The sequence below is a fragment of the Leucoraja erinacea genome, chromosome 29, assembly GCF_028641065.1.
Source record: "Leucoraja erinacea ecotype New England chromosome 29, Leri_hhj_1, whole genome shotgun sequence".
Taxonomy (NCBI): Eukaryota; Metazoa; Chordata; class Chondrichthyes; order Rajiformes; family Rajidae; genus Leucoraja; species Leucoraja erinaceus.
The window spans coordinates 22,886,852-22,912,841 of record NC_073405.1 but is presented as its reverse complement, the minus strand read 5'-3'; the positions used below and the strand labels follow the sequence as shown (position 1 = coordinate 22,912,841).

General features: G+C 42.0%; 1 protein-coding gene across 2 annotated transcripts; it reads left to right on the top strand.

Moving 5' to 3' along the window:
* Positions 1-278: 278 nt before the first annotated feature.
* On the top strand, positions 279-22,743 carry fstl3 (follistatin-like 3 (secreted glycoprotein)). Of its 2 annotated transcripts, none has more exons than XM_055658896.1 (5): positions 279-444; positions 10,750-10,935; positions 14,833-15,051; positions 18,532-18,759; positions 19,349-22,705. In XM_055658896.1, exons 1-5 carry the CDS (start codon positions 366-368, stop codon positions 19,423-19,425), a joined length of 789 nt encoding a protein of 262 aa, XP_055514871.1. In that variant the 5' UTR covers positions 279-365; the 3' UTR covers positions 19,426-22,705. The 2 variants fall into 2 exon arrangements, with proteins under 2 accessions (XP_055514871.1, XP_055514872.1); XM_055658897.1 differs by lacking the exon at positions 279-444 and adding an exon at positions 648-823 and having other exon boundaries at positions 19,349-22,743.
* Positions 22,744-25,990: the final 3,247 nt, after the last annotated feature.

Sequence of the window (25,990 nt, the reverse complement as noted above, 5' to 3'; positions counted from 1 at the left end):
TGCTACTGCACCCGCTGACTTTCTCCAGCACTTTTGTCTACCTTCGATTTTCCAGCATCTGCAGTTCCTTCTTAAAAACATAGTAAAAATGACCTCGTGGCCTGGATGTTTATTGCGGTCCCCGTTCTCTGCGAGCATCAGCCGGGTTTGATGTGAGATTAAAGGCAGACTGTACAATTAATTGATGGCTTGCCACTATCTTACTGGCCGTTGTCAACCCGCCCACACCGACAACGCATTGTTCCGCACGCCTCCCCAGCCCCAGTTATTTAAGGAGGGGTCGGGAACTCGCAAACCACATTCAATGTCAGAAGCGCAGCAAAGTTTTGGGACTGTAACTTGAGGTTTCATCGTTTCTCCTAGCCATGTCGACCAAGAACGGCTTCGTGACACCCTTTGCTTTGGCCGTCCTGTGTCATTTCATCGGTGGTAACCCCTCCTATGGTAAGGTCGCTCACGCCGTTCTTTTAATACGTGTTTACAGCAGCCGCGTTTTTGGGTTGCCCGCAAGCACTCGTTCCAATACCCGAGCGACGACTAAAACGTAATATTTGTGTACAGTTTACTTGTTTAGTAGTTGTTACTTGTTACAAGTCGAATACTGTGTAGGAAGGAGCTGCAGATGCTGGTATAATCGGAAGATAGACACAAAATGCTGGAGTAACTCAGCGGGACAGGCAACATCTCTGGAGAGAAGGAATGGGTGATGTTTCGGGTTGAGACCTTCTTCAGACTGATACTTTAATACTTATTTACAGCAGCCACGCCAACGGCTTGCGCATAAGCACTCGTTTCAATACCTGAGCGATGACTAAAACTTCTAGTAAGTAACTTAATGATAGTTGGAAACAATGTTGTGCTTGGGGACGTGAAGCGTGAGGCAGAACAGTCTATTGTGTAAAGTGTTTTAGAATGTTTTAAATACATGTTTCACTTTATGCATCCCGGAGTCTAGAGTGTTGAAAATTGGCGACTTATATATAGTCCTGTCTATCTATCCACAAACTGTCCCGATCGCAGAACGTGACTAAATATGTGCGCACAATTTTTTTTGTAATGAATTAAATGGCAAATAGATGTTCAGACTATTTGGTAAATTCGCTCTACTCTCAAAGACCACGCTCCGCAGATCAATCTGTCCTGTCTTCAGATTTTTCTTTCCCTCCCCTGACTCTCGGTCTGAAGAAGGGTCTCGACCCGAAACGTCACCTACTTCTGCTCTCCAGAGATGCTGCCTGATCCGCTGAGTTACTCCGACATGTTGGGTCTATCTTCAGGCCCTGACTGCTGTCCATGTACACCCCCAACAAATGCGATATCATTTTGCTTTTCAAGTCATTATTTGTAGTATGGTTTTTGTTTTCTTTAAAAGTCCGCGGTACCTCTCGCCAGCCAAGCAGTGAAGTTGCAGAACTGAGGGAGAAGAAGTTATTTATTCACAGGGGGCACTGTGGATGACAATATATCGTGGGGAACCCCGGACTGTGTGTATGTGCGTGTGTGCGAGTGAGTGAGTGAGTGAGTGAGTGAGGGAGATGGTGGGGGAGAGGTGGGGGAGAGGGTGGTGAGTGTGTGTGTGAGAGAGAGAGAGAATGTGAGAGAGAAGCGAAGAGTGTGGAGAGAGGGACGGGCGGAGAGAGGAATGACTAATGTAAGCAACGTGGAGAGGCAGGGCGACAGTGGTTGGAAGGAAGGCGCGCCAGCGGAGGAGAAAACGAGCCATCACTGTCCATAAACTGTTAGAAGATTGTCAAGTGTCAGGGGAGTTTAATTGTCATATGTACCGGCAACAGAACAATTGAATTCTTACATGTTACAGCTTAACAGACCGGTCACCTTATATAGCACACAGATAACACACAAATATAGAACAATATACCCTATAAATTCCCCTCATGAATTTAACCGCCGCGATAAGATCGCCCTCCTGCGCTCCAAGTAAAGTCTTTGCCCGCCCAACCTCTCCCTGTAGCTCAGGGCCTTAACAAATCAATCAGATTATTTAAAATAATGAATTGAAACATTGGAGTTAGGCGAGCCGGCGATTTAGTTTTCGCATTGATGGTTTGGATGGAAGAGCAAGTGAGGCCATTGAGGAAAGGGGAGGGAATGGAATGGGAAATTGAAGGAGGCGGGAGAAGGCAGGGGAATGCAGATGTAAAGCAAAAACAGGGCAGTAGATAGGAATGTTCAGTCAACCTTTGTCACTTTGTGGGCTCCAAAAAGTGGCGACACTTGTACTGACTAGACGAGGGCTGCTACATGATTTTACTGGGTTGTACGCGAAACAAAGCATTTCACTGTACGTGGAACAATAAAGTATCACCATCCTCATCTCTGGAGAAGAACAATAGGTGATGTTTCAGGCCGGAACCCTTCTTCACCCTGATGAAGACAAACTTTCTCCAGATCTACTGCCTGACCCGTTGAGTTGCTCCAGAATTTTATGTCTATGTTCGGCTTGATTAAAGCCGATTATGATCTGCATTATGGACTTGTTTTTTTTATGCTGTTGCGAATGAGGACCAGACATTTGTACCCAGACATGGGAAATAAGTTAGTGCCAGAAATGTCTACCTCCCTACGGGATGGAGCGAATTGCACCCTCATAACAGGAATTTAAGTTATTCCACCACTGAAAAAATTGCTTCAAAGGCTGATTGACATTAATAAATGTAATATAAGCATTTCTTGCAATTACATTCGCCCTTGATAAAAGCCTTCTTTGAGGTCCTATGGCCTCCGATATAAACTATTTTGTAGATTACCCTCCCACAGACTGAACGATTAAATATAATTAAATCGTTCGTGCTATTCTAATTCAATTGGTATGCCATTGTTCATTCAGAACCACGAAATATCAATTCTTATTTTCAGTGGGATTTTAGTAATGAGAAAACATAAATGCAGAAATATAATGACCATCCTTGTAAGTGCCAATTTATTTTTTATTGCTCTGCCTTGGGTTATTGGCAGCGTCAACAGTGCCTGAACATGAGGCACGAGGTAGACACAAAAAGTTGGAATAACTGCTGAACACTTTAATTCTCCTTCCCATTCCTACACTGACCTTTCTGTCCTCTGTCTCCTCTATTATCAGAGTGAGGCTAAATGCAAATTGGAGGAACAGCATCTCATATTTTGCTTGGGCAGCTCACAGCCCAGAGTGGTATGAATATTCATTTCTCTCACTTCAGGTAGCCCCGACATTCCCTCTCTCTCTCTCCCTCCCCCACCCAAGTCGCCCTAGTAGCTTCTCATTTTCACCCTACAAACAGCTTACAATGTTTCCTTTATCCTCGTTACTTTTTTTTTGCAATCTTTCATTCATTGTTCTTTATCTCCCCACATCACCGTCTATAGTATCTCGTTTTCCTTATCCCAAACCAGTCTGAAGAAGGGTCTCCACCGGAAACGTCACCCATCCATTCTTTCTCTCCAGAGATGCTGACTGTCCCGCTGAGTTACTCCAGCTTTTTGTGTCTTTCTGCGAGGAACTGCAGATGCTGGAAACAGAACGTGCTGGAGGAACTGAACGGGTCAGGCAGCCTCTGTGGAGAGAAATGCACAGACAATGCTTTGGGTCAGAGTCGTCTTCAGATTGTTTAAGAAGGAACTGCAGATGCTGGAAAATCGAAGGTACACAAAAATGCTGGAGAAACTCCGCGGGTGCAGCAGCATCTATGGAGCGAAGAATATTTCCTTCGCTCCATAGATGTTGCTGCACCCGCTGAGTTTCTCCAGCATTTTTGTGTATCTTCTTCATATTGGGGGATTAGAGGGAGAGAAAGCGGGAAAAAAAGAGATGTGGTACTGGGGCAAATCCTGGCAAGTGATGGGCATAACTGTGTCAGAGACTGTTGTACACAACTTATTTGAGTATAAAAATCTCATTTGGAAAGGGTGCAAAAAGGGATTCAGCAGGATATTATCTGGTCTTGAGGTATGTAGAGAGGTTGGATAGGCTGGGACTTTTTTTGGAGCATGGGAGATTGAAAGATGATCTTATTTTTTTATTTCAAAATAGACTTTATTCATTGATAAATATATACAATTCCTGAACCATTCAAACAAACAAATTCATCCAACATTTTCGGAGACTATACAAGTTTTTTCAGTACAATTTTTTTTCATTTTTCAAATTTCACCAAACAGTCCCCCACCCGTGCCACTCTGTGGCCCCTGTCTAAGTAATAAATATATACAGTGTTTACAGTGCGAAAATTCCATTTGACATTTTCACTTCCACAAATAATGTCCCCCACCCGTGCCACTCATGTGGCCCCCTGGCATGGGATACCTTCCCTTAATTTAATTTGAGGGGCGTCTCCACCATACCGTGCCCCCTATGTCCAGCAGCGGAAGGACCCTAGACTGTGGCCCTCCCCCACCGAGCCTTGGCGTTGGCTGCACCAAGCTTCAGCGAGTCCCTCAGCACGTACTCCTGCAGTCTGCAGTGGGCCAGTCGGCAACATTCCCTGACGGACATCTCGCTCTGCTGGGTGGTGAGCAACGCTCGGGCAGACCAAAGAGCGTCTTTGACCGAGTTGATGACCCTCCAGCAGCACTCGATGTCAGCCTCTGAATGTGTCCCTGGGAACAGTCCGTAAATCACAGAGTCCTCTGTGACGGATCTGTTCGGGATAAATCGTTCCAGGGACCCTTGCATACCTCTCCAGACTCTTTTTGCAAACCCACACTCTGCAAAGAGGTGGGCAACCGTCTCCTCTCCACCGCAACCATCCCGGGGGCAGCGTGCGCTGGTAGTGAGGTTCCGACGGTGCAGGAAGGATCTAACTGAGAGGGCTCCCCTCACCGCCAGCCAAGCCAGGTCTTGGTGCTTGTTGGTGAGTTCTGGCGATGAGGCATTTTGCCAGACAAGCTGGGCAGTCTGCTCTGGGAACCACGCCACCGGATCCATCGAGTCCTTTCCCTGCAGTGCCTGCAGGACATTCCGTGCTGACCACTGCACGATGGACTTGATCTTATTGAGGTGGGCAAGATCATGATTAAAGTGAACACTCACAGATTTTTTCCCTGGGTAGAATGTTCTATAACTAGAGAGCGTAGCCTTAAGGCGAGAGAGGGAGCTTTTAAAAGGGACATTGGGCAACCTTGTCACCCAGAGGATGAGCCCCCAAAGAAAGCAGATACAAATACAACTTTTCAAAGCCCTATGGGCAGATATGTGGATTGGAAAGGTTTAGAGGGCTATGGGCCAGATGCAGGCAAATGGGACTCGTCCAATATGTCAAGAAGAAGTCTGAAGAAGGGTCCCAACCCGAATTTTCATTATCTATGTTCTGCAGAGATACTGCCTGAACCACTGAGTTACTTCAGATCTTTATGTCCCAATATGTCAATCTGGGTAGTATGGACAAAATGGGCCGAAGGGCTATTTCCCTGGTCTGCAGCTTTAAAGCTTAGCTCGGATTTCGGACTAGTACATAGGGAATGACGAAGGTACCATCTTTCAGATTAGATAGATGTCTTTTGAAACTTATCAACTCTGATTGGGATGTAAATATTGCTCCCTTGTGATGCTATTTGTGAGGACGTTTGTTTAACATGGTAGCCTTGTTTTCTACGCTGTCGCAGTAAGTCCACTTTGCTGATTGTACGCACTTACAATAGCTCTATTATGAAAGGGGTAGGAAAGGTGCCATACCAGTGCAAGGCTGTCTTTGGTTTAAGAATACAGCTGAGATGGGTGAGGCAGAGGCAGTTAACAGACTGAATATGTTCAGTTTAGTTCAGAGATACAGCGTGGAAACAGGCCCTTCAGCCCACCGAGTCTGTACCGACCAGCGATCCCTGCACATTAACACTATCCTACACACACTAGGGACAATTTACATTTATACCAAGCTAATTAACCTACATACCTGTACATCTTTTTGGAGTGTGGGAGGAAACCGAAGATCTCGGAGAAAACCCACGCGGTCACGGGGAGAACGTACAAACTCCGTAAAGACAGCACCCATAGTCGGTATCGAACCCAGTTGTAAGCACTGTAAGGCAGCAACTCTATGGCTGCACCACCGTGCCACCCATGCTAGTCGAGTGCTAGTTGGTTGGACAAAAGTGCAGACAGTCGTCAAGGAGTTTTGTGCATGTATTTCGATGTTCTGTCACAGAAGGCTTCATACTTGAACATAGAACAATGCTATATTTGTCTGTTGCCTTTTTGGCCATTTATATAACTTTTTTTTGCAGTCTTTCTATCCTCACAACAGACTTTCCCTCTTTACTTTGTATCTTCGCAGACTTGGATGCAATATATTCATGTCCTGCATGCAAGTCGCTAATATTAATTTTTAACAATCAAAGGCTCAGCATTGATCCCTGTGTTACCCCAGTGGTTGTAGCCTGACAAACTGAAATGGAGCAGTTCATGTTCTGAGAAAAGGTCCTTTGGAATGAGGAATGGACAGGGCATCGGAAATCAGACTTGCAACTTTCAAGATGAATAAAATATAGAACATAGCACAAAATATAGAAATATGGAACAGAACAGCGCAAGAATGGGCCTATCAGCCCAACCATGATGCCAAGATAAACATTTGCTTATACACGATCCATATCCCTCTTTGCCCCGCACTTCCATGTGCCTATCTTAAACGCTACTATCGTATCTGCCTCTACCAGCACACCGGCAATGTGTTCCAGGTCCCCATCACTCTTTGCGTAAAATAAACATTGCCCCCCCCCCCGGACTTCCATTAAACTTTCCCCCTCTCACTTCACAGCTATGCCCTCTAGCATTGGATGTTTCCAATCTGAGAAAAAGGATCTGACTATCGATGCCTCCCATAATTTTATTTATTTCCATCAAGCCTCCCTTCAATCTTTAAATATCAGTCAAAAATGAGAGACGTCAAAGAATTTTCCATTTCTTACCAGTACAGCACCCAATGAATGTAAGGTGACTTCCACTTCCTTTGACTGGATTTGCAGGTAACCTCTATTTCCTGTTATGAAATTATAAATTCCTTTTTAAAACAAGACCTTGCTTAAAGTCAGTTAATGCTGCCTGACCCGTTGAGTTACTCCAGCATTCTGTGTCTCTCTTTGGTGTAAACCGGCCACTGCATTTTCTTCCCACACATGTTCTCTCCAGATGTTGCACTTTCACCTCATGGCATGGCAAGTGAAGTGTTTGTACTTTTCTCATCACCACAAGCTATTGCACACATACAATATAATTATGGGATATACATTGTGACTTATCTAAGGCACAGCACAACGGCCCTCGTCTAATTTGATCTAATCCCCATTGAAACCACTGCTATTCTGTTAATATAATCTTGTGAAAGAAGTCAAGGTTTTTCCATCTGATTGATAAGCTCTCTCCAGATCTTCCACATTCACTTCCTCCAAACTGCTGCCTTCTTCTAGGACCGGGGATGAGCAAACATCCTTGTAGTTTTATCCCACACTCGAGCAGTGCTTCAGGGTAACACAGAAGCGCTGTCACATTTTCCTTTCCTGAGGGGAAACGGATGTTCTAATGTTCTAATCGTGTTGTCTGCTGCCACAATGAAATGTGGGGGCAAAATCTGGGAATGTGGGTATGATTGATCACATGTGCACCTCCATCGAATCATGGGCAGAGTAAAGCAAAGAGTTGTGAGTCTGTGGAATTCTCTGTCACAGTAGGCAGCAGAGGCCAATTCACTCTTCAGAGAGTTAGATATAGCTCTTAAGGCTAACGCCATCAAGGCGATGTGGAAAGAAAGCAGGAACGGGGCACTGATTTTGGATGATCAGCTATGATCATATTGAATGGCGGTGCTGGCTCGAAGGGCTAAATAGCCAACTCCTGCACCTATTTTCCATGTTTCCATATCATAATTATGGTGTATAAGTTGGGAGGCAGCTATTTATTATATGCGATCATTCAGGAATAGTGACCAGCTGACCTCTACCGGAACCCATCAGGAATGTCTATATTCATTACACAGAAAGGTTGAAGAGTAAAGCCCCCGTCCCACCCTAAACAGCATCCTCTGATGACCTTGCCCGCCAGCCAAATAAAAATCAAGGTCGAGGTGACCTGCAACCTCCTACCACCCCCCACGCATATGTTGAAAATCTTCCTGGGCTACGAAGAAAAACGGGTTTGACTGGACCTGCGACTAAAAAAATTATCGATTTTTAAACAGCAACCTATTTTTAGTTGAGGCCTGTTGTAATCATGATGAAAAAATGGCAGCAACCTACATGAAGCCTCGACCACGCGGAAACCACTTTTGTCCATTAGGGAGAGTGACCAAAACCTCCGGAGACCAAAACCTCCGGTGACCAAAACCTCCGGTGACCTCATGGGAACCTTGGGTGGCGGGCAAGGTATCCAGAGGTTGTTGTTTAGGTCTCCTACGTGGGACAAGGGCTTAATGGTGAACATGATTATGTTTGTCCACACAATGGGAAGGATGAGGTTGCACTGAAGAAACTGCATAGGAGATTTACCAGGATGTTGCTTGAGATGTAATGTTTCAGCTATGTGGAGCAACTGAGTCGGGTAGAGGAGCGGAGGAAATCCTGATAGAGATGTTCAAGATTATGAATGGTGTTAAAAGCGCCCTTTTAAAATAGAACCGTTTCTCCCCAGTAGAGGTAACTAAAACTAATGGGCATAGGTTTTATGTAAGGGATAAGAGGTTTCAAAGGAATCTAAGAAAGAACCTTTCACCCAATCTGGAACATGCACCCAACAGATACACTCATTACATTTGAATAACTAGATGAGCACTTCATTTCCAAGGCATAGGAAGCTACTGACCAGGTACAGGTGAGTAAAGTTGGTAGGGATAGGTAGTTGATGACTGGATGTACATGATGGGCCAAAGAGCTGAGCATGAGTTGTATAACACTAAAGCTACTTCAAACTCAATGATATCTTAATGTGTAGGAAGGAATGTTGGAACTGCAGATGCTGGTTTACACCAAAGGTAGACACAAAATGCTGGCATAACTCAGCAGGACAGGCAGCATCTCTGGAGAGAAAGAATGGGTGACCTTTCAGGACTGAAGAAGGGCATCGACCCGAAATGTCACTCATTCCTTTTCTCCAGAGATGCTGCTTGTCCCGCTGAGTTACGCCAGCATTTTGTGTCCATCTTCAATGATATCTTAACACTGACATAAGCTTCTGTTTCAGCAACATGTTTGTCAACTTCCATTTTCAATCTTAGTGTGGTGGATAAATCATACAATTTAATAAATAGCACACAGGAGGTTAACAGTGATGTTATTTAACAATTTCCACAATTAATTAAAGCATCTTGTTAGTGTGTAATAGAAAATGGGCAAGAGTTTTGGAAGGAAAATGTAATAAAATCTTGTTGAATTAACCTCAGAGTAATAATTATCTGATATAATTTTAGAGTTTAATAGATAAACACATTTTATATACATTAAAATATTTCCATTTGATGTTTCAAAGCCATATCAAACTTTGTACAAATGACCTGCACATTCCTAATATAATCAGAATAACTTTCATCTGAAGCTTCCTTGCTGCACTTCGCAAATGTTTTCATCTTAATGAACATCTTGTGTGTTCTGTTGCTTTTTATTAGTATGTCTGTATGGCAAATCAAATTCCTCATATGTTGCAAAACATACTTGTCTAATAAAGTATGATTAAAGGTTTACTGGTTTAGTTGCAATGTTTACATATTAAAAGTTGGACTGTGCTTAAGCAGAATGTCAAAGCAATTGAAGATTGCATTAACTGAATTTTTATCTCATGATTAACAACATATTTAGTCCACAGCTCGTTCATAAGTGAATCAAATTACAGATGGAGTAAGAACTGGCAATATCTTCTACCATTAAAACCATTCAGACTAAACTTTAGACATACAGTGTGGAAACAGGCCCTTTGTCCCAGCCAGTCCGTGCCGACCAATGATTACACTAGGGACAATTTGCCAATAAACCAATTAACCAAATAAGCAAATTCACCTACAAACCTACACGTCTTTGGAGTGTGGGAGGAAATGGGAGCACCCTGAGAAAACCTATGCAGTCACATTGAGAACGTACAAACTCCATACAGACTGCACCCGTAGTCAGAATCGATCCTGGGTCCCTGGCGCTGTTAGGCAGCAACTCTACCGCTGCGCCACTGTGCCGCACCTTTGCAAACATATAATTAAGTTGTCAAAGGCACTGTGTGTTATGAGTTGCAATAATTTAATGACAATATATATTATATTATAATATTAAAATGTATATAATTATGTTATATATGCAATATAATATTTATAATATAATAATTATAATAAAATATTGAACATTATTGTTAATTATAATATAATATAATTATAATATATTATAAAATATTGAACATTATTGTTAATTATAATAATATAATTATATTATAATTATATTATATTATAATTAACAATAATGTTCAATATTTTATAATATATTATAATTATATTATAATTATATTATATTGTAATTAACATTATTGTTAATTATAATATAATATAATTATAATATAATTATATTATATTATAATTAACAATAATGTTCAATATTTTATTATAATTATAATATAATTATATTATATTTATAATTAACATAATCATAGATTGTAATTAATTATATATTGATTAATACATTTAATACATTTTTAATTAAAACAACTTTTTTTAATACAGGTTTAAAAATATGTTTTGAAGGCAGATATTTACAGATAATGATTTTTTGCATTTTGCATTTTGTTTCCTTCAGCTGGGGTGTGTTGGCTACAGCAAGGAAGGAATGGAAAATGCCAGGCTTTGTCCATGACTCGGATTGATCGGGAGGAATGTTGCAGGGGCGGAAGCGCTCAAGCTGCATGGACAAATCAGGATATACCGGAGAGTGACATTTTAAAACTCATAATTCTGGGCGGAGTTAGCTGCCACCCATGCCACAGTAAGTAGAGCAACCATGGAGGGACAGGCTCCGCTCCAAAGGCAATTCAACGTACAATGTTTACAATGCTTACAATCCAGCTGTACGAATATTTATTTCTCTAACTCTTGCATCCCCTCTCTGTCCATCCCTCCCCCACCCTAGTTGTCAAACTAGTTTCACTGCCATCCTGTGGAGTTTCAGTCTGTATAACTCGTTATCATCTATCCCACAGCTAATAATTAGCAATGTTACAAAATTTTGAGATTTAAAAAAATCAAGTCTTCAATTTATCCCATCAGATAAAGCATAAAAAGAAGTTTAATTTGACACCTAATTCACTTTATATCTTCAGTATTAAAAAATTTGTGGCCATTTTCATACTCGGAAATTGGCATCTTGTTCCCTATTGCTTTTTCATTAACTTAACACAAAAGCTGTGATCAAGAATATTCAAAAGCCAATAACTTTCTTAAAATTTAAGAGAACTGAAAAAAATTCAGTTATTATAGATTGAAGCTTTCTGAACAAATATAACCATATATAACCATATAACAATTACAGCACGGAAACAGGCCATCTCGGCCCTACAAGTCCATGCCGAACAAATATTTTTCCCCTTAGTCCCACCTGCCTGCACTCGTACCATAACCCTCCATTCCCTTCTCATCCATATGCCTATCCAATTTATTTTTAAATGATACCAATGAACCTGCCTCCACCACTTCCACTGGGAGCTCATTCCACACCGCCACCACTCTCTGCGTAAAGAAGTTCCCCCTCATTTACCCCTAAACTTCTGTCCCTTAATTCTGAAGTCATGTCCTCTTGTTTGAATCTTCCCTATTCTCAAAGGGAAAAGCTTGTCCACATCAACTCTGTCTATCCCTCTCATCATTTTAAAGACCTCTATCAGGTGCCCCCTTAACCTTCTGCGCTCCAGAGAATAAAGACCTAACTTATTCAACCTATCTCTGTAACTTAGTTGTTGAAACCCAGGCAACATTCTAGTAAATCTCCTCTGTACTCTCTCTATTTTGTTGACATCCTTCCTATAATTTGGCGACCAAAATTGTACACCATACTCCAGATTTGGTCTCACCAATGTCTTGTACAATTTTAACATTACATCCCAGCTTCTATGAAACAATCTTACTTAGATGACTTGAAATTAAAGCATATAATTGTTTTATGTTTTAATGTTAAACTTCTTGAATGCTATGTTGTATTTTTATTAGTGTGCTGCAAGGACATCTGAATTTTCCCTGAATAAGGGGATTATTAAAGTAATAATCTAATCTAATCTAATTAGTTAGTTACCTAATTGTAGCTAATTACAAAATTCAATTACTAGATCTAAACATCTATCCCTTTCTTAAGAATAGATTAACATTTTTAAATAGCCTAAGTGTCCAAATAACATTCACACAAGTATTCAGAATATAACATAATTTTTAAATCTCATTGTCATGGATTTATAGGCCAAATGGAAGGAATTTAATGTTTAATACCTGTAAATTAATGGCCATTTAAATCAGCTTGCGAGTGGGTTGTACTGGAACGAGGCCATTTAGAGCGTTCAGGATGCGGTGAATTTAGTCCCCCATATCTGCAGCAAATAAACTGCCGGTTCGTTCGGGGACTAAATCACCGTTTCGAACATAAAATGTGAATTAAATACATCTTAAGAAACACTTTTATACATAAAAATAAACTACTTTCTTTTACCTGGTCCTCCATAAAATCCGTCCCCGTTGTCGGCATTGGCGGCTTCAGAAGCTGATTTTAAAATCATTCCAGCGATGAACTTGTCGGGTGAATTTTTTAAAAAAAAAACACACAGATCAGCCGTAGGAACGATTCTTTAGCAACATCTTGCACTCCAACAAATATAATCCAGGACCAGGTCGGAAAAAAACCCGTTTTAACCCCCCCCCCCCCCCCCCCCCCCCCCTCAAACGCACCAAAATCGTGCGCACGGCCAGTGGCAGAATTGCAGCGCCGCTGAAGGTAAGTTTTGTAACATACCTACAATAATGGGCCATTGTCAGCTCCGCCTTTCCTTAATCATCGTTGCTTTCGTATATCTTTCATTCATTTGTCCTACGTATTGTCTATATCTCTCCTTTCCCTTTCTCCTGACTTTCCGTTAGAAGAAGGGTCTCGACTTGAAATGTCACCTATTCATTTTGTCCAGAGATGCTGACTGACACACTGAGTTACTCCAGCATTTTGTGTCTATCTTCGGTTTAAATCAGCATTTGCAGTTCCTTCCATTACAATGTTTAGAAATGGATAGACGTGAAAATCAAACATATATATATATGTATCTCCTCATGGAGATATACCAGTAATTGTAGCTAACACTTGGGGTTACTTGTATTGGGGTCCCAACTTGCTGAAGTTGGTCTTCAGATGAGACAGTGTCACAGAGTCATACAATGTGGAAACAGGCCCTTTGGCCCAACTTGCCCACACCAACTTACATGTCCCATCTACACTAATCCCACCTGCCCGTTTCCCATTTCCCTCTAAACCTGTCCTATCCATGTACCTGTTTAAATGTCCCTTAAAACATTGCGAGAAATGGTTTTAGAAATTTGCCACATTCAATCTCAGTGTGGAAAATAATCTTTTCTTTTAAGAAGATCATGCTCTGTGAATTTTTTGCCTCAAAAATATTAATGGTCCTATTACCCTTAGGCACCTGCACCTTCAAGGTTTACGAATGGTGGAAAACACAACAGAGTATAGTTTTTTTTGTAATGTTTTATCCATTAAAGGACACATGGGCCCATTGGCCAGGTTTCGTGGGTTCAAATTTCAGTCATAGCATAAGCACTTTAATTTCAATTTCACTAAAGATACGGTGAATGTCGGTACAAATAACTTTGAACAACTGATAAGGCCGTGGATTTTTCCTTTGAAACATATCTATGTTGAGTCACATTTACTTTTCCAGACAACATTTGTCCTTGTGTAATTGTGTGAGAATGTCTAGTGGCATTCAAATTTTGCGGTCTCATGTTGATTGGAGTGGCGATTATTCCTTGTTCAATAAATACCATTAAATGCATAAATACATAATACAATATCAGTGCTTGCATTCAATGTGACTCTTAATGTCTCACTTTGAGGTTTGAAAAGTAATGAGTGACTAGAGCAGAACGATATTGTGTGTCTTGATACAATTTGTTGAAAACAGTCAAAGGAAAATGGTAGTTGTCTCATACCAATTGTACCTGCTATCTCCCAGGCATCAGCCCTTGTGCAAATGTACAGTTAGCTAGCCAGCCATTGGTGCAGCCACTAACTAAATTGGTTTTATTTAAAACATGAAGCTGTAATGCACTGGGGATTGTGACAATTATATCATGAGTGATCAATTTCATTCAGCAAAATATATAACGTGTATTGATCAAATCTGAATCTCTGAAAGAATGAACATTGTTGGGTTCTTCAGCAGTTGTCATCATTCATTTCTCTATCAGATGATCTGCTTCCAGTGCATATGAGCAACATGATGGAGAGTAGATTCACTAAATGAAAAATTAAGGGACAATAGGGTCACTGCTGGAGAGAGTGTGGTGAAGTGCATTGGTGCATCAAATTTTGTGTTTCAACATTTCCTTCAAAGGGTAGATACAAGGAACTGCAGATGCTGGTTTACAAAAAAGACACCAAATGCTGGAGTAACTCAGAGGGTCAGGTGTCACCTATCCACGCCACCCAGAGATACTGCCTGACCTGCTGAGTTATTCCAGCACTTTGTGTCTTTTTTTTACTTCAAAGGGGACCAGTTCAGGTCATCCTGATGGCATTTTTCTCAACTTATTTAACAATGGCAGTGCAAAGTGTCCCCGTCGGTCTGCATTAGTTATGGAATTTAATCTAATTTATTTCTGTCTGTTATTTTAGAAACATGTGAGGGTGTGGATTGTGGACGTGGGAAAATTTGCAAAATTAACAAACATAACAAGCCAACATGTATTTGTGCACCTGACTGTTCCAATGTCACAAAGAAGGTACCTGTGTGTGGAACCGATGGCAAAATCTACAAAGATGAATGCAGCCTTCTTTTGGCAAAATGCAGAGGTTTGCCAGAATTGGAAGTACAGTATCAGGGTGAATGCAAAAGTAAGTTTTCATTCATTCTATTTTCCGGCCATGTTAAATGTTTTTCCCACCATTTTAAATCTCCCACCATTGTAGATGATGACCTTCTTAGTATCAAAGGAATTTGTTCCTGTTGATCAATTTGAAGAAGGGTCTCAACCCAAAACATCGCCCATCCATGTTCTCTGGAGATGCTGCTTGACCTGCTGAATCATTCCAGCACTTTGTGTCTTTTTGTACAAACAAGCACCAAATGTGTCCACATTTTACCTCTCTCATTTCTGCGAAATGGGGAGTGTTTTCTGGTTACTTAAAATTGGAGAATTCAATGGTGTAAGCTAGCCATGTGGAATATAGGGTGTTGTTCCTCCAGTTTGCGTATGGCCTCACTCTGGCAAAGGAGGAGACCAGGAAAGAAAGGTAAGTATGGAAATGGGAAGAGGACTTAAAATGGTTAGCAACCGGGAGATCCCGTAGCCTTGGTGGGACCGAGCACGGGTAGTTGGTGAAAGTATGTTTGGCCTTGCTAATATACAGGAGGCCACATCAGCAACACTGGATGCAGTAGATGAGGTTAAAGGGAGGTGCACGAGAACCTCTGTCTCCTGTAGAAAGACTGCTGGGGTTCCTGGATGAAAATGAGGGAGGCGGTGTAGGGACAGATGTTGCATCCCTTGCGGTTGCAGGGGAACGTACCTGGGGACTGGGTGGTTTGGGTGGGGAGGGATGAGTGAACCAAGGAGTTGCGGAGTCTCTGCAGAAGGTGGAAAGGGGTAGGGATGGGAAGATGGAACAAATGGTGGGATTACGTTGGAGATGATTAAAATGTCAGAGGATGATATTTTGGACACGGAGGCTGGTGGGGTGAAAGGTGAGGACCAGAGGAAATCTGAGGGGAGGGGAAGTGAGAGCAGAACTGCGGGACACAGAGACGACTAGGGTCAACGCTGTGTTTACGTTAGTTCCATTTTCCCACATTTGGCCCACATCCCTCTAAACCCTTCCTGTACATGTATTTGTCTCAGTATCTTTTAAATGCTAGTTCCTTCTATAAAGTTCAAGAGAACTTCATAATACGCAGTTAAATGTATAATAATGAATAATACAATTAATTAATTACAGGTAATCTTAATGGTATTCTCAATCACCAAAGAGCGTAGTGCAACCAAAGACATAGTCCATAGAAAATCATTAGCTTAGTTTAGTTTAGTTTAGAGATACAGAGTGCAAATAGGCCCTTTGGCCCACTAGGTCTGTGCTGACCAGCGATCAACCGTACTCTAATTCTATCCTACACACTAGGGGCAATTTACAGAAGCCAATTAACCTACAAACTTGCGTGTTTTTAGAATGTGGGAGGAAACTGGAGCACCCGGAGAAAACCTACATGGTCACAGAAAGAACATCCAAACTCTGTCCAGTTGGCACCCATAGTCAGGATCGAACCTGGGTCTTTGGTGCTGTAAGGCAGCAACTCCACCGCTGTGCCACTGTGCCGGCCCACAGCTGCTGACGTTAGTGTTGTGCAGTGTTCAATAACTCAATAGTTGCTGGAAAGAAGCTGCTATTGAACCTGTTTGGTCACGGTTTTCAAGCTCCTGTAATCTTCTTCCTGATGGTAGTAGCGAAATGAGAGCGTGGCCAGGGTGGTGTGGAAAATAACACAAATCAATCACGAGTAGAAAATACAATTTTGTTTCCTGTAATTCCCAAATGAATACATTTATCACTTGATATGAAGCCCTTGCAAACAGTAATGCATTGGCCAAACACTTTATTAACGAGTCACATACTTGGATTGATTTCTTTACTGTAATACAAATTGAAAACAAATTTTAATAAAACCCCAGAAAAAAATGAATGAAATCCAAAGCAATAAAAATGACTCTGACCTCTCCTGATTTTTGATTCAGTGAGAAGCAATTTCAATAAAATGCCCCAATCTGTGTTACATATTTCGGCATGATAAAAAACAAATTTTTATTAATAATGCATATATTTAATTATGTTACTGTTAACATTTGAAGGAACCCTTGGGGAACACGGCAGCACAGTTAGTAGAGATACTGCCTCACAGCTCCAGCACTCCGAGTTCAATCCTGACCTTTGGTGCTGTCTGTGTGGAGTTTTCTTTTCCTGTGACCACATGGGTTTCTCCTGGGTCTTTCAGTTTCCTCCCTCATCCCAAAGGCAGGCAGTTTGCTGAGTTAATTGGCCACTGCAAAGTACACTTAATGTGTAGGTGACTGGTAGAAGCCAGGCGCACTAACATCACTCTGTTAGAAGAGGTTAACATGGACTCCACCACCGCCATTGTAATCAAATACCTGCTCAGGTGGACCATCCATGTTGTCAGGATGCCTGACTGCCATCTCCTAAAACATGTCCTCTGCTCCAAACATCTGGGGCAAGACAACGGAGGTCAGACGAAGCACTGCATGGATAACATCAGAGAAGCAAGGAACTGCAGAAGCTGGTTTACCTAAAAGGACACAAAGTGCTGGAGTAACTCAACAGGTCAGAAGAAAGGTCTGAAGAAAGATCCCGACCAACAAATTCACCTATGCACATTCTCCAGATGTGCTACCTGATCTACTGAGTTACTCCAGCGCCTTGTGTCCTTTTGAGGATAATATCGGGATCGACCTCAATAAGTTCCACATTAGCCCCACCGACTGGGAGGGCTTAACTCAGGACAGAGCAACGTGGACAATCAATGCACACAAAGGAGACGTGCTCTATGAGGAGGACCTCCCAAAGGCTGTAAAACACTAACGGCAACAACGAATGAAAAGACTCGTCAACATAAAGGCCCGACCACATCCATGGTCACACTGCATCTCAAAGGTCAACAGAAAGGACCTACCAGGAGGACAATCATGCACCATCCTTGATTGCCGATGATGGTTCAATATAACTGTAGTTAATGGAAAAGTTGTGAACATATTGGGATGAATGAGGGATGAATGTAAATGTTGGCTGTATGGACTCGGTGCATCAAACAGCATTTTTGTATGGCCAACTTAAATTATTATTGATTTTTCACCTAATATTGAAGTTTAAATGTAGATAATAATTTCCATTATGTGAAGCAGCTTCCATTACATTTCACTGAAGGTGAATGTAAGACTTATCTTCTGTTATAAAAAGCAATTGCAGATGCTGGTTTATACCAAAGATAGACACAAAATGCAAGAGTAGGTCAACAGGTCAGGCAGCATCTCCAAAGAAGCATTTTCAGATCGAGCCCTTCTTCAGTCAGATCAGCCTAAAGAAGGGCATAAAATGCTGGAGTAACTCAGCGGGACAGGCAATATCACTGGAGAGAAGGAATTGGTGATGTTTCGGGTCGAGAAGCGCCTTGAGTCGAAACGTCACCTATCCATGTTCTCTAGTGATGCTGCATGACCCGCTGAGTTATGTCAGCCCTTTGCGCCTATTATTCCACTGCATACATTGCTCACATTGCTCACCATTGTGCATGTTACCAATGTCTTCCAGAATCTTGCACGCAGGTCCTGTGTCCTGGAACCTCCATGTGTGTGATTGACCAAACCCACAGCGCGCACTGCGTCATGTGCAGAGTCATGCCCTGCCCAGAGCCTCTGTCATCAGGGCATGCGCTCTGTGGGAATAACGGCATCACCTACCAGAGCGTCTGCCATCTCAGGCGTGCCACCTGCCTGCTGGGGAAATCCATTGGTGTTGCCCATTATGGGAGATGCAACTGTAAGTACAAAAACAATCTTGGATCAAAAAAATACCAGAAAAACAATACCAGTTTTGTAAATTAAAATTGAATTTAGTTTTAGTTTTATTTTTAGAGCTACAGCGTGGAAACAGGCCCTTCTGTCCACCAAGTCTGCGCCAACCAACAAACACCCCTTCACTAGTTCTATCCTATGCACCAGTGACAATTTACAGAAGCCAATTAACCAAGAACCACGCACGTCTTTGGAATGTGTGAGGAAACCGGAGCAGCTGGAGAAAACCCACGCCGTCAGAGGAAGTACGGGCAAACTCTGCATTGTTAACACCTCGTGAGTCAGGATCAAACCCAGATCGCTGGAGCTGTGAGGCAGCAATTCTACCTGAGGGGAAACTCTTTCACACAAAGAGTGTGGTGAATGTATGGAACAAGTAGCCAGAGGAGGTAGTTGAGGACGCGCATTATAGCATCATTTAAAATACATTTGGACAGGTACATGGTACACAGTTAATCAGTGGGCCGAAGGGTCTGTTTCCACGCTGATACTAATACAAAGGTGTTTTCCATCAAAAACGCAACCTATTTTGAAGGTTATTTTTCTCTTTGCAGCGTCAGAAGAAGGCTTCAAGCAAAAAGGAGACAATCAAGAAAATACAGTGTTTTCGAAATTCATGCTTGGGTGGTAATTTATAAACAAAGACATTATAAACAGAGAAGAAAGTGACACTGGGTAAATATTCCTCTGGGTGTTAGAGCCGTGCCCTTTGCAATGTGAGTGTAAATGCATGGTCATTTGATGCATTACCGGTAACACAACAACCATCACTTCTGTTCACTGACCGCGTGCATGGTTTGGTGGTGCACACATCCGAGGCTTGCAAGTTTATTTTTCTTTATTCCAACAGTTCATTGATTAAAACAGCCAGCGATAAATTCTCCAGATTGGACGTTATGTGCAGACCTGGAGAATTTTGTTTGCGGTCGCCTATTCATTTCCTCCACAGATGCTGCCTGACCTGCTGAGTTACTCTAATACTTTGTGCTTTGCTCAAGGTACCAGCAGTTGCATTTCCCTGTGTCTCTCTTGATTATCCCTGCTATGATGCCTCAGAGGTGCGTGGAGAAGGAGGGACAACACAGGCCCTGGGAAGATGGAATGTTGCTATGCAGTTCAGAATGTTAACATCTAGTGTGATATTAATGGAACTGTTGGATTCATTGAGTTACACAACACGGAAACAGTGCCCAAAGCCCACCACGCTATGCTAACCTGTTTTTGCACATCTTTACCAATCCCATTTGTCCACATTAGAACCACAACCATCCGCTGCTTTGCCTAGTTAAGTGCCGGGGCTAAATGCTTCTGAAACATAGTAATAATAACTGATTTTATCATCTCTAGAAGTCAACCACTCCATGTCAGTGATTTGCCCCGTTGGGGAAGGGGGCAGGAGAGTATACACAGGGAATCATCTAGTCATGCTGTCTAATCATATTAGATAGCATGAGAAGTAGGCGTCCAAAACTTCATGTTGGAATGTGAAACCAGGTACCTGGGTCTGTTGAATGGTGCCCATTGTTACTCAAGCCATCTCATAGAATCAGGCCTGATGTGTAGGAAGAAACTGCAGATGCTGGTTCACACCGAAGATAGACACAAAATGCTGGAGTAACTCAGCAGTTCAAGCAGCATCTCTGGAGAAAAGGAATAGGTGATGTTTTGGGTTGAGACCTGAACCGTCATCTCTTTAGGTTTAAGTTTATTCTTGTAACAAGTACAGAGGTACAGTGGAAAGCTTTGTTTTGCATCAAATCAGATGATTGCATTAATAGAATCAGATCAAACTCTAGTACAATTGATAAGCAAAGGAGAAGATACAGAGTGCAGAGTACTTGTATTTGTAATACAAAGCTGAATTAACAAGATCAAAGATTCACGCTGGGTGTTTATTCATAAGCTCAGAAGACATTGAAGCAGAATCGGGTTATTCAGCCCACCGAGTCTCCTCCGCCATATGATCATGGCTGATTTATTTTCCTCTCTCAACCCTATTCTCTTGTTTCTCCAGAGATGCTGCCTGACCCGCTCAGTTACTCCAGCACTTTCTGTTCTTGTTTTGTAAACCAGCGGCTGCAGTTCCTTGCATTTACCTGATGTTTTGCTGCACCTTCTTACTAACTATAGTGACTTTGAGAGTTTCTCCTGTGATAGGATGTCACACTCTTCATTTTCCCTGTGGGAATGCTGCACATTGTCTAATGCATATTAGGATCATCCCACTGTGCTCCAATTACACACATCAAGTGCCTGCCTCGATCCTTCAGTGCCTCAGGAACATTAAAAAAAGTTTTCCCCTATAGACTCACATTAATAGGCGTTGCAAAAGTCTCTGACTGACTACATTTGTACTTTCCTGTGAACTCGTTACATTCTCAGAGCAGTAAGAGGAATTTCTGAAGAAGGGTCTCGACTCGAAACGTCACCCATTCATTCTCTCCAGATATGTTGCCTGTCCCGCTGAGTTACTCCAGCATTTTGTGTTTATCTTCAAGAGGAATTTCAACCCTGATATGTGTATATTGTACATAATAATACCATATATTTATTGTAAGAAAAGCAATGAAGAAAATACTCCATTTTATTTATACATTATTATGAATGTTTATCAGATGTTTGCCTTTGCCATCTGATGTTATTATAATTATTTTTCACAAAATTTGCTACTTTTTGATCACCTTTGCAACTGTAAAAATGGATGTATTTCGTATCATACCACATTGTGTTAAACTGTTTCCATCCTGCAACCATCTTCATTTCGAATATATTATCAGTCATGTAAGATGAAAGGTGTATATAGTGGCAAACACTTTGGGGGTTAAACGTGCATTGTTTGCTATCAGCAACAAGGAGTTGTATGAAAATTTGTCTATGGAACTGATCAACATTTGATGAAAATACCGATCATTAGGAATACACATGAATGACTTTGTTCCTCGTAACACACAATGCAATATCACCCTATTTTATAGTAGCCTTTGGCAACTCAACTATATGTTTGCAATTACATTGAATTGATATTCTCATGTTATCCTTGTTTTATAGCAGAAAATACATTGATTTATGAAAGTTGCTGTTTGAAATTTATTTCTACGTGTCGGCACAGTGGCGCAGCTGGTAGAGCTGCTACTTCACCACATCTGTGACATGGAGTCCAGCCTGACTTTACGTGCTGTCTGTGTGGAGTTTGCAAGTTTCCTTGTGGGTTTCCTCTGGGTGCCCCGGTTTCTTCCCACACCCGAAAGACGTGCATGTTTGTTGTGAATTGGCCTCTGAAAATTGCTACTAGTGTGTAGGAAGTGGAATAATATATAACTAGAATGAGAGGGTGATAGATAGCTAGCATGGACACAGTGAACCGAATGGCTTGTTTCCATGCTATAGCTTTCGGAAAGGCATTATCAGAATGAAATCATGGTCTCCATCATTAAGGACACTTATAAATTGAGTTTGACCACTAATCTACCAGATTAAAGTAATTAAAATAGTGAATAGAGGTTTCCATGTTAGATTAGAAATGCACTGATATTGTTGATTCCATTCGTTAGTAATGAAGATCTCAGTGCAGAAATAATTTAATGGAAAAGTACAATGAGTTTTCTTTTGCACACAAGGATTTTAACAGAAGTATGGTCCACAAACTTGCAGCAAGAAAATTAGTCATATCTATGTGGCTCCACACCCATCACTACTTCTTGCTTACAGTCTGAATGGCATCCAACAATTCAGTTGCACCAATACTTTCATTACATCGTTGGCAGAGCTTCAAGAAGATGGCTATCAAAAGCAATTTTCCTTGGCCTTGCCACTGCTGTGAGCATCCAATGAATTAATAAAATATTGTTTATTGGAAAATAAAGATTATCATAAATCTAGGTCTTCAACTGTATTGTTCACCTCGTGGTTGGACTTCAAACTCCGACCCCTAAAGTCTCAATTTTTAAGAAAGCTTCAAAATATTAAGTGGGTTGCAAACTCCTTCTTCCAGTTTGCTCCAATATTATTATTGAAAAGACATAATTCCTTCTCAGTTAAACCTTTCCCATGTTGGCAGCAGTGGAGCCCAGGCTAAATTATTAGGCTGACATTCAGGGAACTGTACGACTAATCCAGAAACACAAGGTCCTGGGAATAACTTGATGGGGCATCTTGGTCGGCATGGAAGAGTTGGGCCGAAGGGCCTGGTTCCCTGCTGTCTGACTGTACGACTCTTCAGTTTGAATCCTACTATGCAACTGGTTATTCTTCACTCTACTAAAAAACAGTTAAACAATAGTGCTCTTTTAAAGCAAGGTTGTCCCAATGTTACAGTTTTGTTGATGACCCCATCAACCCACCCAATTTGGAATTAATGCTTTTTGGTCGGTCCCTTGGTCAAGGATTGAGAAAGACTTACTTGCGCTTCAGTTTGGTGAGGTCAGAGATGGTTGATGAGGTCCAATGTTCAATGGTTCATGGTTCAATGGTGCTTTATTGTCACATGTGCAAAACAGCAAAATTATTTTTTGAGTCGCCAGATTTGGCACCATTTCCAAAGTTCCAAAGTTTGGTCCACGTGCAAGGTCTTATCGAGCGGTGCCTAATCCAGATGAGCCCCAGGCTTCTGCATGGCCTCCAGCCGTTGTCTTTGCTCGATTGTTCACTCACCCCTCTTCTCGCCCGGCCACCTTTGTGCCCCTGGGGGTGCCAGCCCCAGCTGACCTTGAGGGGGCGGAAGGTACGACTCCAGTCCATGTGAGTCCTGCAGACTCCGCTGGGGGCGGTGGTGGGGTGGGGGATGGCAGAAAGGGCAGGTGAGTGGTGAGTTTGAGAGGAAGTACAGACCTTTTGCCATTAACACTTGGCTTCTATGTGCAGGAGCTTGTGCAGGAGGTTGAGGCTTTCTGTATTATTCCCAAATGCTCCTCCAGTTCGAACCAGGGAGGATGGAGGGAAGGTTGCAATTTTCAACACAAGCTACAGGAACATTCTCGAACTTCTTCCTCTATCTGCCTGTTAATGTACCTCTTGTGATAGAGCTCGGAGCAGAATGTCTGTTTTGAGGGTTTTGCAAAATACTTTGCCAGTCCAGCTGAGCTGACTGAATGCATCCAGGCCCTCAGTGCTGGGGACCTTGGCCTGGGAGAGGACAAGACGTTGATTCAATTCTCCCTCCAGCTGATATGGAGCATTTTCTGAAACCAGTGTTGATGGTACCTTTCTAAACACTGTGAAATAACATTTGGAGGTATCCCAAATCATTGTCCCAGAGAGACAGACAGACAGGGAACACATGCTAGGTTTGAGATCCTGATATTCAAATACCCTTTTCACAAGGCAGCCAAATGCAGTGCTTTAGAACAGCTCTCTTCGATTCTTTTCCAAAGCCTTGACATCACTATTGATGAGGACTGAGAACTGATCAAGGTACTCTTGTCAAGGCCCATTCAAAATGGCAGCCAAGCCAGGGGTCTCTCCGCATGCTGGTCCAAGAAGCAGATCTGCAATCACTCCTTACAATTTCTCCTCTCCTTTAAATACTGAACAGCTCAATATAATCATGTATAGACTTCCCGCTGACTGCATAGCACCAGCAAAAAGCTTTTCAATGACAATAAACTAAACTAAACTAATCTTTTTATTTGAATTTTAATTACAAATGCTTGCCTTCCATGAGAGATGCCTCCTGAGATATGGTCCACGTTTTCTAGCTTCCTGTGAACCTGGAATAAAGAATCCAGGAATGATTGGGCTATCATATGATGAGCGTTTGATGGCGCTGGAGTTTATGATGAGGGGGGACCTGATTGAAACTTCCCGAATAGTGAAAGGCCTGGATAGAGTGGATGTGGAGACAATTCTACCAGTGGGACAGTCTAGGACCAGAGGCCATAGCCTTAAAGTAAAAGGATGTACCTTTAGAAAGGAGATGAGGAGGAATTTATTTTGTCAGAGGGTGGTGAATCTGTGGAATTCATTGCCACAGACTGCTGTGGAGCACGTCAATGGATATTTTTACGGTGGAAATTGACAGATTCTTGATTAGTAATGATGTCGGGGTGTGTGAGGAGAATGAGGTTGAGAGGGAAAGATAGATCAGCCATGATTGAATGGCGGAGTAGACATAGAAAACATAGAAACATAGAAATTAGGTGCAGGAGTAGGCCATTCGGCCCTTCGAGCCTGCACCGCCATTCAATATGATCATGGCTGATCATCCAACTCAGTATCCCGTACCTGCCTTCTCTCCATACCCTCTGATCCCCTTAGCCACAAGGGCCACATCTAACTCCCTCTTAAATATAGCCAATGAACTGGCCTCGACTACCCTCTGTGGCAGAGAGTTCCAGAGATTCACCACTCTCTGTGTGAAAAAAGTTCTTCTCATCTCAGTTTTAAAGGATTTCCCCCTTATCCTTAAGCTGTGACCCCTTGTCCTGGACTTCCCCAACATCGGGAACAATCTTCCTGCATCTAGCCTGTCCAACCCCTTAAGAATTTTGTAAGTTTCTATAAGATCCCCTCTCAATCTCCTAAATTCTAGAGAGTATAAACCAAGTCTATCCAGTCTTTCTTCATAGGACAGTCCTGACATCCCAGGAATCAGTCTGGTGAACCTTCTCTGCACTCCCTCTATGGCAATAATGTCCTTCCACAGATTTGGAGACCAAAACTGTACGCAATACTCCAGGTGTGGTCTCACCAAGACTCACTCGATGGGCTGAATGGCCTAATCCTGCTCCTATAATGTATGAATTTATGAACAAGAACCTCCATTTTTGAAGGTACAGTTATATGATCTGATAATGGAGCAATACATTTACTAAATTGGCCCCGTTCCTCCTAGGGTGAAGATTTCTCATGGGGCTACTGCAGCCAGGAGATTAATTTACTGGATTAGAATCCTGGAAACCGCACCATTAATCTCAAATTTGAATCCCGCCATGCAGCTGGTGACTAAAAATGGATTGAAAATAAATGTTTCTCTGGAATGTTGAGGTTGAGGGGAGACTTGATAGAAGTATTCAAAATTATGAGGCATACAGATGCATACAGATGCATAGAGAGGATAGACAATCAGAACCTTTTTCCTCAGGTGTAAATGTCCAACAGGGAGGCATGGTGGTGCAGCTGTAAAGTTGCTGCCTTACAGCATCAGAGACCTGGCTTCGATCCTGACTACCGTTGCTGTCTGTATGGAGTTGTTGTACGTT